Source organism: Vicia villosa, unplaced genomic scaffold (assembly GCF_029867415.1).
Source record: "Vicia villosa cultivar HV-30 ecotype Madison, WI unplaced genomic scaffold, Vvil1.0 ctg.001013F_1_1, whole genome shotgun sequence".
Classification (NCBI taxonomy): Eukaryota; Viridiplantae; Streptophyta; class Magnoliopsida; order Fabales; family Fabaceae; genus Vicia; species Vicia villosa.
This window is the reverse complement of record NW_026705449.1, coordinates 527,057-542,416: the sequence shown is the minus strand read 5'-3', so window position 1 is coordinate 542,416 and position 15,360 is coordinate 527,057. Positions and strand designations below refer to the sequence as shown.

At 35.9% G+C, this 15,360-nt stretch overlaps 1 protein-coding gene across 1 annotated transcript; it reads left to right on the top strand.

The window, feature by feature from the left end:
- The first annotated feature begins 2,278 nt into the window (after window positions 1-2,278).
- Window positions 2,279-4,277, top strand: LOC131632755 (uncharacterized). The gene is made up of 4 exons (XM_058903483.1): window positions 2,279-2,367; window positions 2,505-3,344; window positions 3,620-3,763; window positions 3,935-4,277. Exons 1-4 carry the CDS (start codon window positions 2,353-2,355, stop codon window positions 4,163-4,165), a joined length of 1,230 nt encoding a protein of 409 aa, XP_058759466.1. The 5' UTR covers window positions 2,279-2,352; the 3' UTR covers window positions 4,166-4,277.
- Window positions 4,278-15,360: the final 11,083 nt, after the last annotated feature.

Sequence of the window (15,360 nt, the reverse complement as noted above, 5' to 3'; positions counted from 1 at the left end):
TGATTGGTGTTGAAAGGTATTGATGTTGGTGGAGTTAGGGTGTGTGTGTGATGTTGCTGTAGGGGAAATGGGTGCTTGTTCGTAAAAATTGTTGTAGCAGGCCGAGGAAACATGTGAATAAGATGGATATGGGTTATAAGATGAATGTGGTGAATATCCGTGATTTAAATATAATTTTGGTGATGAAGATGCATGGGTGTAATAAGGTGTAAAAAGTTCCCATGGAAAAGATGGAAATGAAGGTGTGGTTGGAGAGGTGTTTATGGTGGGATGAAATGGGTATGCCATGGGAGGTTTTGGTGTTCAAGAATGAAAGCACCAATGTTAGGAAGCAAAAGCTAAACCCTAACAAAACTAGAGAAAAACTAATAAAAGCTGTAAAATAAAAGAGAATAAAACTAACTAAAAAATAAAGATTCATTTCATTTCTTTGATATCTCAAATGTGTCAAAGACACTACATTATATAACATCCATAATGGATAATATAACTAAAAGCCCAAATACAATTGGAGCCCAATAATAATAATACTTCTAATAATACTAATAAATAATACTATAAATATTATTTATACCTCTTTATCACTATGCACATCCCCTAAATCTTCTAGCTTACATGTATGTGTGAACCACAATTAATAAGGCTTGTGAAAGTTTGTATATTGTTAAATTTGATTTACAAAAATGGATAAGAATAGAACCAACCAGTTTCTCAAATGACAACAAAAAAGAAAACAACAACTTGACAATGTTAAACAATGATAAGATCAGAACCAATATGATTTCCCTTGTTTATGAGATAGAAAATACACTATTGACAAACTCATAGCAAGCGCTGAACATTGATAAACATTCATTTAACTCCAAATTTAAAATAATAAAAATTCTATTCTTACACCAATTCTTACACCTACACGTATATACGGACGATACTGTTCATGTACGGACGACATTGTTCATTTTTTTTTAAAAGCAAGGAATAAATTAATAAACGGATGAAACAACAAGAACAAGAGTCTTAAGAAAATTACAATCCTATTGTATTCTAACTTAAGTAAAACAATGGGCTATTGCTAAACTCGTAGAAATTACAATTGGCCCGAGTAATTTTCCCGATATACGACCACCTCCAAATTAGAGCTTTACAACTCCAAACTACGTCTCTAGAGTTCCAAGACGAGTCGTTCATGTACGGTTGAATACTATTCATATACGGACATTTATTTTTAATACTTGGACGTGCATTAATCAACTTCATTACTGCATTAACTAAATTTTTACACAGCATTAACCAAATTTGATGACTGCTAAAAATTATTTTTAATGTCTGAATGTTGCATTAACCAACTTTATTACTGCATTAACCAAATTTTTACACTGCATTAACTAAGTTTGGTGATTGGTAAAAATTATTTTTAATACCTGGATGTTGAATTAACCAACTTCAGTACTGCATTAGTCAAGTTTTTACACTGGATTAACCAAATACGATGAATAGTGTTTGATGTAAGTATTTGGTGTAATAAATAGTGTATGAATAGCATTGCTCTTAAAATAAAGACCAATAAAAAAATTAAAATAAAGTTGAGAGGACCTAGAATCCACTAATTACGTAAAAGATAATATATATTTGAAACATATTTATGATAGAGAACAAAATGAAACAAAGTTAAAGTGTTTCTAATCATCACATCCTACCGTTACATATGACCTCTATTTAACAATTGATCAATTCTACCTTTTTGAGAATAATATGCTAAACAATAATGAAATTAGGAAGTAAAGCCATTACACTCCGAAATTTCTTTCCCTAATGAAAGGTTAGACATATAATATGAATAATATTATAAGTATGCTCAAAAGTAAAAATATCAAAGTTATTTAAACTCCAAACCAATTAGTTCTCACAATCAACTAAACAATTTGAGATACAAAGCATACGAACAATAATATTCAAAAAGGAGAAAAAAAAGAAACTATAAATATCCTAATTAAGTATGATTAAATAAAAAGTACGTAAAATTCTTTTATAGTGATGTAATCTAAAATAGACATCAATTCATTATACCCATAAAAAGGTTACTATAAATACTTTCAAATGACTGGTATTGTCAAATACAAAATAAATTCTTAAGACATTTTCTTTTCTGTCATAACTACTTAGCTATTAATAGAAAACACATAAGACCCAAAAAAAGAAAAGAATTTAATATATGGGTTGGATTTGTACAAAAATAGACATGTATTTCTACTATAAAAGCAACAAACATGCAACAAACATGCAAGACCTTCACGTCTTCGCAAAGTTATTTTCTCCTTTTCTTAGAAGTTCGAAAAGGAGAAAATCTTTACCATGGTTTATCACGCGGTACACATTTCCTTCATCTTGATTTCCTTACTTTTCTAGCATTCATTTAAATATTTTTATCTATTAATAAATTCACACGAAAGAACAACATTATAAGCATTATTCATATCTAATTAACAATAATCATTTGCATGCAGGTAAACACGAGATTTGTCTCCAAATCATTTATTTTTTCACTGTCCATAATTGTGATGCTATCATGCACAACATATTCACAACAAAATAAGAATCAAAACCCTATCAAATCAAAAACGTATTTAACAGAAAAGTTTGAATTGGGACCTGGAGAGGTTCTGGCTAAAACTATTGAAGATATTGAATTTCCAAGGGGCCATATTGGAGTCAAAAGCTTTGATGTTGATTTAGTTGATGAGCAAGGGAACTCCGTACCATTATATGAAACATACATTCATCATTGGTTTGCTATAAGATATCACATAAACAAGGATAAAACTATGCCGCATGAGGGTCCAAGTTTCAAAAGAAATGATGGAACTTGCAACACATATATTCTACCACATTATTGGGGTTTGGGAAGTGAATCACGAGGAACATGTTCAAAGCTTCCAGAACCTTTTGCGGTTGAACAAGGTAATCCTGCCAATATTAAAGAAGGTTGGGAAGAGAAATGGCTATTTAACCTCATGGTCCTTGACACACGTGGCACAGAAGATAGAAAAAGTTGTAGTGAATGTAGGTGTGACCAATTTAATCTCCCAGAAAATTTTTATAACGTGACACCAGATATACATGGTAAACCATTGTCCCCCGAATATAAAGGAGGAGTCTTTTGTTGCCAAAATTCATTTCAATGCAAATTGAGAAAAGGATTCCAAGCACCATGTAGAAAACTTGCTCTAAGATACACAATAACATGGGTTGATTGGGACCTACATCAAATCCCTGTTAGATTTTATATACTTGATTCCACCGATCGTATCACAATAAACGGTTCAGAAATAATCCATGATTGTCAGGTAAATAAGCTATTTAAATTAAAATTTTCCATTTTCTCCGACTAAGTTAACTCAAGGTAAAGAAAGGAATGATTTAAGTAAATGATTCTGGACATGTGAGAAGAACAGTCCAGAATACTCTAGATTTTAACATAATATATACTACCGACTAACACTCGCATCCCCGTGTACAATACAAATAAATTAAACTCTAAAATCTTACAATACTAGTTTTTATATAATTATTTTGCACATTAGAAGAGAGTAATTAACAATTATTTCTTAACTTTTCACAGGCAGAGTATACTATTCCTAAAAGTAATAGTACTGATCTTGTCCATGTTCAAAAAGCAAGCATCCCAATGATAAAAGGAGGTTATCTTATTTACGGCATTTCTCATATGCATACAGGTGTTGTTAATGCTACACTAATTGGACAGGTAGAGATTGATATTATATTGAAATTGTTTTGTTAAACTTGTGTTTGCTTATTATTTTTCTTAAGTGATAATAAGTTTTATTCTCTTTATATATAGTCAATTTTTTAATAGTGTGTGCATATAATCTCTTGTTTTTAAAATTGTTTATTTTGTTTTCGATTAATTAATTAGGACGGAAGGACATTGTGTACATCAACACCAAGATATGGAACGGGAAAGGAAGCAGGAAATGAAGAAGGTTATGCCGTTGGAATGTCTGCTTGCTCTCCAAAACTAGGCTCAATTAAGATTAACGATGGTGAAATTGTGACTATGGAATCAAGGTATAAAAATGAATTTCTCACTGGAGCTATGGGACATATGTACATCTATTTGGCTGACCGACTACCACATACGACATAGACATCATATTCATATTATTCGTAATTCTTTCAGATATGGTTTTTGATAAATATTTTATTCAATGTATATCGTCAACATGTGGTGCTAGCTCAATAAAAAGAGTTCAAATCAACTTGAAATCATTGTAAAATGTTTACTTTTGATTATTTGATTAATAAAAATTTCCATTTTTCCAATGAAGAATTTATAGTGATTGACCAAATTTATAATTTTAGCAAATAATTTAAAAAGAATTCAAAATACAACAATAAAGGCCCCGTGGCCAAATAGCATAAAAAAGGGGAAAATATTTTTCGGACTGCGCTTTCTATCTTGAAAATTTTATCAAAATCTAAGTCATACTCTCCAAAAACTCCACTTTGATTAAATTTAAACTCTTTCACAACCCAACCCGCTCTAAAGGATTCACACAAAGACGTGGATGTTTAATTTACACATGGTGTCCCTTAACTTGCACATTATAATCGTCAGTGAGTTTTTTTTGTTCTATTCAACATGATGTTCATTTACTATCAACAAAATTTTAAGGATGATACATTCTTCTATTTTTAAATATATAAATGTTGACCATGGTGTCAGTGAAGCGTTACTTATAATGATGGTAGCGATATTGATGTGCTCTAGTGCCCAGAGGGAATTTGGTCCTATGATGGCGATCATGGAGAAAAATGAACCTGAATGTTCATAAATGGTACTGTAACACCCCATACATATATGTCTAGAATAATATGTAGTGATGCTATAAATGGTACACGAAACATACATAAGCGTTAAAGACAAGAAATTAAAATCCATATATAATACAAGTTTCCAACTAAGAGGTATATGATCAACGTGTCTTCAACAATGCACAGCGGAAAGATAACGTCTGAGGAGGTCTTCCTGCCATTTGCTTGTCCACAGTCTTCAAAGCAATCCTTCATGCAATCTGTCTACTTCTAACCTGTTCCTGAAAAATATTAAGAGGATTGGGGTGAGATTACTAAATCTCAGTGAGTTTCCCTATCTTATGGGTTCGCTCGGTTATACAAGGTGCATGCAAACAAACAGATCCACCATGGATCCGGAGTTTTCCTCACGGTCTGGTACAAACACAAACAAGGATACACCACCATTGGAAGTCCCGTAACTATCCAATGAGGCAATAAAAACAAATAGGCTCAACGCCATCACAAACAAGTATGCAGACCCGTACCCATGTACGAGGAATCCAGGAGTAGAATCTGCCCGTCTACCTAGGCTGCCAAACCACACCCTCGGTGAGTTACTCCTGTACATCGCGTCAAGAGACTCGCACAAGACCACCTCACTATGAGTCAGATGAATCCCATGTGAATTACACCTACTTGACTACACAATCTCATCTGTGATGAGTTACCGCAGTGACTTCCTAAGTGGTGTCACTACCCTATCAATCATGTATATACGCAGGTGGTTATCCAAATGCGAAAACGCTTGCATGAAAGTACAAGCCCACTAGGCGAAAGCCTAGTGATTATCTATGTGACATCACTAGAGGTGAGTCCGAAGTGATGTAGCCTACGTGGCATCATGACCCCACCATACCAAGCACGCCAATATGTTACATCAAGGTAGGAAACGCCTTTCAAGACCCTCACCTTCATATTGCAATGGTAGCTCATGTGCATAAACATATCGAGCACGCATGTGTGTCACATCAAAGTGGGAAATGCAATTCAAGACCCTCACCTTCATACCGCAATGGTAAATGATGGACTAAGTCCATAAACAGGACTTACCACCTAGTAGCTTAAGCTTACTCTGATTCAAGAATACACACATCATCGAAAACACACAGCACGGTATAAACCATCACACAGACAATCACATCCAACTCCAAGGTTTATTCGCTACACAGTTCGCTACAGCGAATAAATCAATTCAACTCCCAGGTTTATTCGCTACACAGTTTGCTACAGCGAATAAATCAATTCAACTCCCAGGTTTATTCGCTACACAGTTCGCTACAGCGAATGAAAGTTCGCTAAGCGAAAGTTCTTAACAAAGGAAAAATCAGAACTTTCCATAGTACATCCAAACTCCTAAAATACAAACAAGGTCCAATACTCAGGTTAGGATGACATTATACAACCTATTAATAAAGGTGAACACCTTGGCCTAAGTTCCATACAAGGTTAGCATCTTATAGACATAAACTCAAGGCTAATTGTGCTTATTATAATACCAAGCAACACCTAATCATATGTCATAATCTATATCTGTATCAAAATCATGTTAGCTAAGCAATATCACATAGAGCACTGACAAACCTTTCTAACGCTTCTGACGGCACTCCGTTTCGAGTTGTAGAACTCAAGTTATGGCCGTTTTAGTGAAAACATAATTATGCAGTCTGCAGGCATTCGCTGCAGCGAACACAGAGTTCGCTGTAGCGAACCTGACAGTGTAGAATGCGAATTTTGAGTTCTAACATCTATTATTTGCATCTCAATCCATCCCAAATGAAACCCTAACATACAATGACAACCCAAGGCACATAATACTCATCCAAAGCATAAGGAAGCATCATAAGAACACATTTATATCAAATGATCAAGCATGCAAAGCATCAAACTCAACCCAAAACCCAACATGCAATCATCCCCAAACTACCTACCCAAGTTCTATCTAATGGAACTCACCTCGTCCCTTGAAGATTCTGAGTTGGAGAGGTTGAGAGGGTGATAATGGTGCTCTCAAGGTTCTCCTTTGATCAAAACTCTAGCTCCAAAGTTGTCAAACCCGCATGCATGTTTTCCTCTAAAAATCAGCATCAGACCTTCTACTTCAAACGCGTTTTTCTCCATGATAAAGAACATGCAAGAGGCGATCCATATATGCAAATTGTAGAGAATTTCGTAATCTTTCCAACAAGACCAGAATCAGCTCAATCGGAGTTACAGGTGAAGAGTTATTACCTGTTTAGTGAGGGTTGTACCATAGTTACGAAAATGGAGGATGAAGATGATGAACATGAGTCTTCCTTCTCTCTCTTGCTCTCAAGCTCTTCCTCTCTACTACCCAATTCTGAGATTATGCAGCCAAACAAACCCTTATTAAAATATCTTTCTCTCTTGGACCAACATGCCCTTTAACTAAACCATATTTACCAATATGCCACATGGTTCATTTCCAACTAAATCCATTTGATTCTAACTACTCCACTAACTCCTCTTATAAGAAATTCTTAGATTAATATGGAATAGGACCAAACGTGCATTCTAATTACTGATTAGCCAATTAAATGATAATTACCAGTGTCGGAGAATCGGGGTATTACATTCTCCCCCCTTAAATAGAATTCGTCCTCAAATTCTTTCCGATCACCATGACAACAACATCCTGGCATCTCCATTCAACAAGGGAATGAAATGTATTTACATTCCTCCTTAATATAATTTTACGACTCTGCCTGAGTTTCATTCTATCCAAGAAACACAATCTGCTAATAAACTTATACTCTACCGTCCCCGATTGAAAACCTTAGATCTCACATAACACATCTCTTTGGAGGTCCTCAACCTCTACTCATCATACTGAGCATGTAGCCTTGGAATTGATGGCAATCCATACCTAGTTGGATATTCATCGTACCTCATATCTGTTGAACTCATCCTAACTTAACATAAGCCACAGACTCTCCACTCTTTCTCTTGGTTTCTAGAAACACTGTCATTCCAAGAAATCTTGCTACGACTTTACATCAATGATAATATTCCAGATTCACTTCCAACAGATCCTTTATTCAGTCTTAGACCAAATTACAGCCACTGCAATCCACAAGGAGGTATAATCCCGCAACTACAACCTTGATATCTGAAAACTTCCCATAAAGTGCCACTGACAATGGTTGAACCCTAACAACGGTCCTACAACCATCACCCAAGTTTTCACGCACGCTCATAAGTGCACAAGACATATACTCGATGATTCTTTGTCGAGTAAAATCCTTCACTTAACTTCATCATTCCAATGGCCACGATACTCACAAGTCCGATCGTCGACCAGAGGAATATCTGATCACACATCAATCATGAAGCCTCCTCTAAGCCGGTCCGTCAACATTACCTCTCAAGATTATGGTGGATCACCAAGAGATAGAAACATATGAAACATTGCTCCAGAGAGTTCTCTTAGGAATATATCTCCATTCCAACATAAAATCTTACAAGTAATTCGTCCATATCCACTACATACTCATCTAATTATGCCTATCTGTTGCGCTACTCTGATCTCCATCGGTCACACATATCTTGGAATCATCTTAATTACACATTGTCCATGGTCCACTTAGTTCCTCTACTACACTACACTTGGTCTCTTAGTAGTAACAGTTCCTCCTCGGAGCTCGTCCAAATACAACATATGCCAGAATCTTAAACACACTCATCACCCACTACTCCCTGAGGTTGAGTGATCCCAAAAATCAAGTCACCAAATCTTCCATTATTCTGGATTAGGTCTATTTGAACACAACTTGGTCCACATACTTCGGTTCAAGAACTTCCAAAGCCAAATGCTTTCTCCGAGTACGAGTTTGCCTTATCTTACCGACTTCCACACCTTACAACTATTGCGATAACTCTTCCTAACCATAGGACTTCATACCGTTAATGTGACAATTCTTCTAATAACTCACATGACTTGACTGATGTAATAATCCTCTCTCGGTCGCACTTCAATCACATAGTCATCTAGTGTCTCTTCGTCTCTAAATCTGACACAAGTTGACTCCTTCGGTGGCGTTCTTCAATGCCATATTCCTAACTGCTAAGATGTAGTCACAAAACAAGAAATCAAATTCCGTGCTTTATACATTTCCCCTTTGAAATTCCACGAAACTCCCAAAACCAATGCGTCTCTACCTTTCCAAGTCCGACATTGCCTATGTTACCGAGGATCTACCAATACTCCTCTAGATATATCCCACATTGAGCTAATCCAAGATATACTTCATCCACTCCAACACTGTTCACCAAGGTTAGAGATTAGTCACACCTTGTGCTGTCCAGAATACACTATTCACACATATCTCTTGTCTCAAACACTCACACACAAAGGTTCACCAATCTGACAGATTAAGAAACATCCACGATGTAGAAACCTAAAATTCTCCCGTGACCACGACCACCCATGGTCTCCTCATGAGCGTAGTGTTAGAATATAATCCATCTCATTGTCACCCGCTTGCATAATCCTGGATCATCGAGAGCGACATATGGATCCTTATCTCACCAACCTTATGAGAGTTTTGGGTTCGTGTCTCACGAGTGCTAAATCAGGGTCCTACCTCGAGTTTCATATCAACAATGCCTCATATATATCGGAAAAGATGACTCACGCATCCCGAGTACGACAGCAATACTGTGGCGTCATACCTGTCTGGTAGTACTAACATGGTGGTCCAACTCCGAGGCCATGCATTCAAGTAACTTACCCAGCAGCGTATAACGATCTCCACTCGTATCCTATCGCCACGACCGACAATAACTGGACAGGTCTCCAACTGGGGTCATTGCTCCTCAAGTCCTTTCAGTCACACTCCTTAGGATGCTGAAACCTAAGAGTGTTACATGTTTAGGGTTAACTTCCTTTAAACATAGCAAGCTAGATCTGACTTGATAAGAATTCAGTTCGAGTTCATATATCGGGTGTGTACTCAGTCACATAGGGCACACACAAGAGAATCCTTAAGGATAACTTCCACCATATAAGAATACCATGGTTATAACGACAAGGGTTAAATATGTTTTTGGTCCCTATAAATATCTCAATTTTGGTTTTTAGTCCCTATAAAAAATATATTGACTTTTAGTCCCTAGAAAATCACTTTTGCACTCACTTCTGGTCCCTCTACAGGGATTAAACCTGAGTGCAAAAGTAATTTTATAGGGACTAAAAGTCAATATTTTTTTATAGGGACTAAAAGTCATTTTGGGTAATTTTATAGGGACTAAAAACATATTTAACCCTAACGACAATCACAAAATAAGGCCAACCCGTCAACATTGTAGATAATCACTAGTTCAATACATCTAATTACCCAACACCTAGCGTAGTTCTACGGCTTCACTCGGGTAAGATGAATCACAACTAGTAGGAAACATGGATCATTGCACTCTGCATTTTCATTCATTCAGCTGCCTCCTAGCGTAGTTCTAGGACTCACACATTTCAGAATGAACATGAAGATGCAGTAGCTCCTTCCACCAGAACAGACATCTAGGAAGTTGCCCGATTAGAGGTTACCACTTCCACTTGTTCGATCAATCCTTTACTGGGTAAGTACCTACTACTTGGGTTACACCAGAACGAGTCAAAGTGTATCTGTCATACCCCAAAATTTTCCCACACCATTTCTCCTATTCAAAATCAAAACCAAGTATAAAGCTCAAAGACATCTCTCCTAAGCAAAGATCAGAAAAACTAGGGTTTTGTTGTTCAGAAGGAAAATCAATGAATCAATGGCTCCAAGGCATCCCATATGGCTCACAATATCTCACATTACCTCTATAAAAAAATATCAAGTCTCAGCTCAAAGAATTGGCCATTCAATTGTTCAGAAAGTCAATAGTCGACTAGGTTAACCTAAACGTCAACTGTGATCAAAGTAAAGTCAAAACTCCTGATTTTTTTTCAAGACCCTCATATTTAAGTATCATTCACTATTTGATCAAGTATTAATCATGGTTCATCAAGGAAAGATAAAAAATCAACAAAACAAAAAGTTTCTAAATTAGGGTTTCCATAGGAGAAAGTCAACTGAACTTTGACCAGCCATAACTTTCACATGGAACATCAGAAATTTTGCATCCCAATCTCATTTTGAAGGAAATTTGATTTCCTACAAATTTGTGTCTCACATGCCAAGTCTAAAAATGCTTCATTTGGGAGATATGGACCAAAACATTATAGGTCCTTTTCAAAAGTCAACAAAAAGTCACTTTTTTTAAAAGGATATATAAAGAGCATGGAAAATAATTTTGATATAAGACCAAAGACACTGGTTAGAGAACTCTCTAAGGTTTCAAAAAAGTCCTATAACACTTCCATACCTCAAAAATTGAGAGAGATAGGCCTTGTCAAAGTTGGACTATTTTGGAGGGAGAAATGTGAAAGAATTTGGATATTTTTGCAAAGAGGCCCATGAGTTTAAGATGCAATCTTGCAAAACAAGTCATCTCGAAGCTCTAATCTTAAATCCACGAAAAAATAATGAATATTTGATTTTATTCAAATTTTTATTCATTAAAATCATGGATTTAAGTCAAAAATATTGAATAAAATTGAGGAGATTTGATTTGCTCCCAATATCAATCATTATCAATCATACAAATATCCAATATTCATCACAAAATTCGTGCATAGGCTAATTGTGTGGAAAATGTTGGGTTTGGCCATAATTAGAAGCTTTTTCCAATCAAATTTTCCAAGATTGCAAAACAAAGATTCATCAAGATTTTCTTCAATTTTGTTAACCTAAAACACTATACTATAAGTAGAGAAGTTGGTCAAGGCATTAGGTTACGAATTTTGGCATAAGAGAACCCTAGCAAAGTTTCAAAAAAAGGGAAGAAAAATCAAATTCGGTTTCAAGATTGCAGACGTTCTCGAGCCCAATTAAAGATCAAATCACCATTCTAGGATCATTGTGGAGCTATTCCAATCATCTTTGAAGCCTGAAGCATCGAGAACATCCCACTGTAAGTCGTATTTTGAGCCCTTTCGACTTTGATTTGGAATCGATCATACACGCATATCTAACGCATTCTTGATGCATATTCACGTTTATATTGATGTTCTGAATGATTCTGGAGAGTTAATTGCATTTATATGCCGTTTTGATCGTTATGCCATGTTAGGGTTTTGAAGTTTTAATTTAGGGCTTCATGTTCTAGGCAAAATTAGGATTGATGATAGGTCTTATTGAACTCGTGGCACTTGGACAATCGTATCCATGGGGGTGGGCCAAATTTTCGCTTTGTTTTGTGGGGGTTCATGTTTTTGCAGGTGTAGAAGGTGCGACCTTTTTACAGCTTCTCTGTACAAGCGCTATAAAAGCGCATTCTGAAAATTTCCAACGAAGGAGACGACTACGTGGCGCGCGGTGGTTAGCTGGATTCAAACGTTCTCGCGCGTGTCTCTGTGGGTGATCAAGTGCTTCTGGCTCATGCACATACGACACGCCCTCGTCTCAACAACCATCGGATCATCCCACTATCCAATCCATCGCTCACGAACCTGAGGGTACATCATACACCTCAGCGCGCAGCCACATGGGATCACAAGCTAAGTTTTGCAATTTTTTTTCTTTTTAATTACATAATGTCTTTTTATTTATTTTATATATTTATATATATGTTTTATTATTTTCCTTTTTTTTTTATTTTTATTTTATAAAAACTATATATATATTTTCTAAACCTTTTTCTTTATATATCATAATAATTATCTTATTTTAATTATTTTCTTTATATTATATACTTATTTATTAATATTTAATATTTACCCTTTTTTTATTTCTTTATTTTATTTAAATTATTTTATTTTCTTAATATTATTTATTTATTTATTTTCTTTTATTTAATTATATTTATTATGTTGATTTATTAAAAAATTTACATATATTTTATTTTAATTCTAAAAAATTCATAAAAAATACCTTTGTGTCTGATTTTATTTTCTCTTCTCGATTTAATTAATTAGGTCGCGAGACCAATAATTAATTAAATCGATTGCGTTATTTTACTCAATTTACGCCCAAATCAGGGTTTATGAGAATTTGCCCTACACTAAAAACTATTTCTTTTTTCTGTGCCTTTTTCAGGATTGACTTTTTCAAATGTCTTCCGACTATGCGCCTGATCAAGATCCGAAGCTAAGTATTCAATTTAATTATCATTATTTTAAAGTTTATTTTGTTTCCTTTTAATTAGGGTTTGCCTTTAAATAAATCTTGCCTACGTTCACTTTTCTGCCTTTGCTTTGCCATTTTTCAGGGTTAACCCCGAGGCTTCCTCCGACCGCCAACCATATCAGATCAAATTAAAATCTAAGTGTTCTTTTCTATTTTAAATTATTTTTTATTTGATCTTATTTATTAAATTAGGGTTAACCCTAATTGACATTTGGGATGATAATGCACTCACCCTACTTTTGTTTGCTATTTTTCCCACCTTTTCAGGGTTTGCCAACCGTCAAGGCTCGAATAGTCGGTAACCCTAAACGTTGATCTCCTTAATTCTTCTAATTTCATTTATTTATATATTTATTATCCTCCGCTGGTTTCATTTTCCCTTCCCCCCGCTAGTTTCATTTTCCCTTTCCCCATTATTGCTTTAATTGTTAATATTAGTTGCTGTGGTTAGTAATTCTAGGGAGTGCAAGCCTGTAATTAACCTAGAATAACTAATTATAAGATAATATATTCTGAACTAATCACGTGATTGGTGCACACACGCACACTTTTTGGGGTAACCTCTTTGCTGCCTGTTGCCTGTTGCCTTGTTGCCTTGTATTTTTGCAGAATAGCCATGTCCCTCGAATACGAGGTTACCTCAGCCATGTTGCCTCGGTTATACAAAGGTCATAAGACCCTAATGATGCTTCCCTCAATACACCAATATGACCTCGACCCTCGGAAGTTGCCTACGAAAGGCTGAGGTATCCTCTGGCTGCCTACGAAAGACTATTCTGGTTCTTCCCTTAGACTACCTGCCTCTCTAAGGCATGGGACAGTCTTATGGCGAACGAACTCTCGATGACCCTTCAACCTCCAAATGAAAGGCTTCCTGCCCTCTTATGGCATGGATAGACCCTTTCACCCTGAAAGGCTAAAAGAATCTTTTTTTTTTATCAATTATCGAGGTAATTCGCCCTTAATTGCGTGCTCTGGTTTAAATATTTTTCCTAAACATTTTCAAGGCTACGCTCATTTACGAGCTAAATTCCTTGTCTCTTCTTCTACATTTCTTTTCAAAACGAGCAAAGCAATTAAGAGCCCATGGAAAACCATGGATGCAAAGGGTGCCTTACACCTTCCCTTTGCATAATTACCCCCCCGAACTCAGTTTTTCTCAAAAAAGGTTATTTTTTTTTCTGTTTCTTTTAGCCTTTCTAATATTTGGATAAAATAAAAGTCGGTGGTGACTCTTGCTATCCGCAACATTTCAAAAAAGTCAGTTCACCGTATTACAGAACTGGAGACTCTACTGGGGATTTTTCGATAAAAGAGGGGTTACCTTAAAAGTTTAGGATCACTTAATTGTATTCTATTGTTTGCTTTGCTTGCTTTATTTTTCAGGGTTGTTTTGGGAATTAATTGAAGGACGAATCCTACACCCGGATTCAAGTACACTTAAGATTAGAAGTGGCATAGTCATGGCGACCTCTTTCACATATGTGGGAGATGAGTCAATATGAAGTTCACACTTGAGTTAGGAATCCATAGCATATGCACACCTTTCTCAAATGAGGGGGGTCTATGTATGTGTCTTTGGGTGCGCCGGAGCTCAAGGACCTTTAGTTACCCTTTAACCCATCTTGGCCTTTAGGAACGTAGTGGGGGGACTACTCTTGACAAATGTTAAGAACTAGTCGCTACCCAATGCTACAATTCAGATAGGTCCTCTCTCAAAGTATCATTGCATGGTGCAAATGCATCATGTCCGAGGGTGCTTTAGAAGGGCTGACAATTCTGGATAACTTATAGAACCTGTTGTTGAAATCTCCTTATCCATAGAAATACCCTTGGGAAGGACACCTGATCAAAATCCATGCAAGCCTTAAGCCAAAATTGTGTTATTTGTGTGGATTGGTTTTTTCTATGATGCATCATGCATACATGCATTCATGACATGGCTAACCCATCTCAAGGAGAGAAAGGTCTTTTAACCATAATTTGTTTTGTAGGTTATTATAATATGGGAATTCTAATCAGAAAGCCTTTCTTTCTCAACTTCAAGAAAGTACCTACTGCACTAAGACTCTTGTGTGATGATATTACTGGTTCTCTCGTTCTCACCGAGCCTCTCAACAAACTGATAAGCTTAATGCGAACCAAAGTGGATGAAGTTCTTCTCAATTCCATGATGCAGTTTTATGATCCCCTTCTCCATTGTTTTACTTATAGAGATTTTCAACTGGTACCTACATTGGAAGAATTCTCTCATATA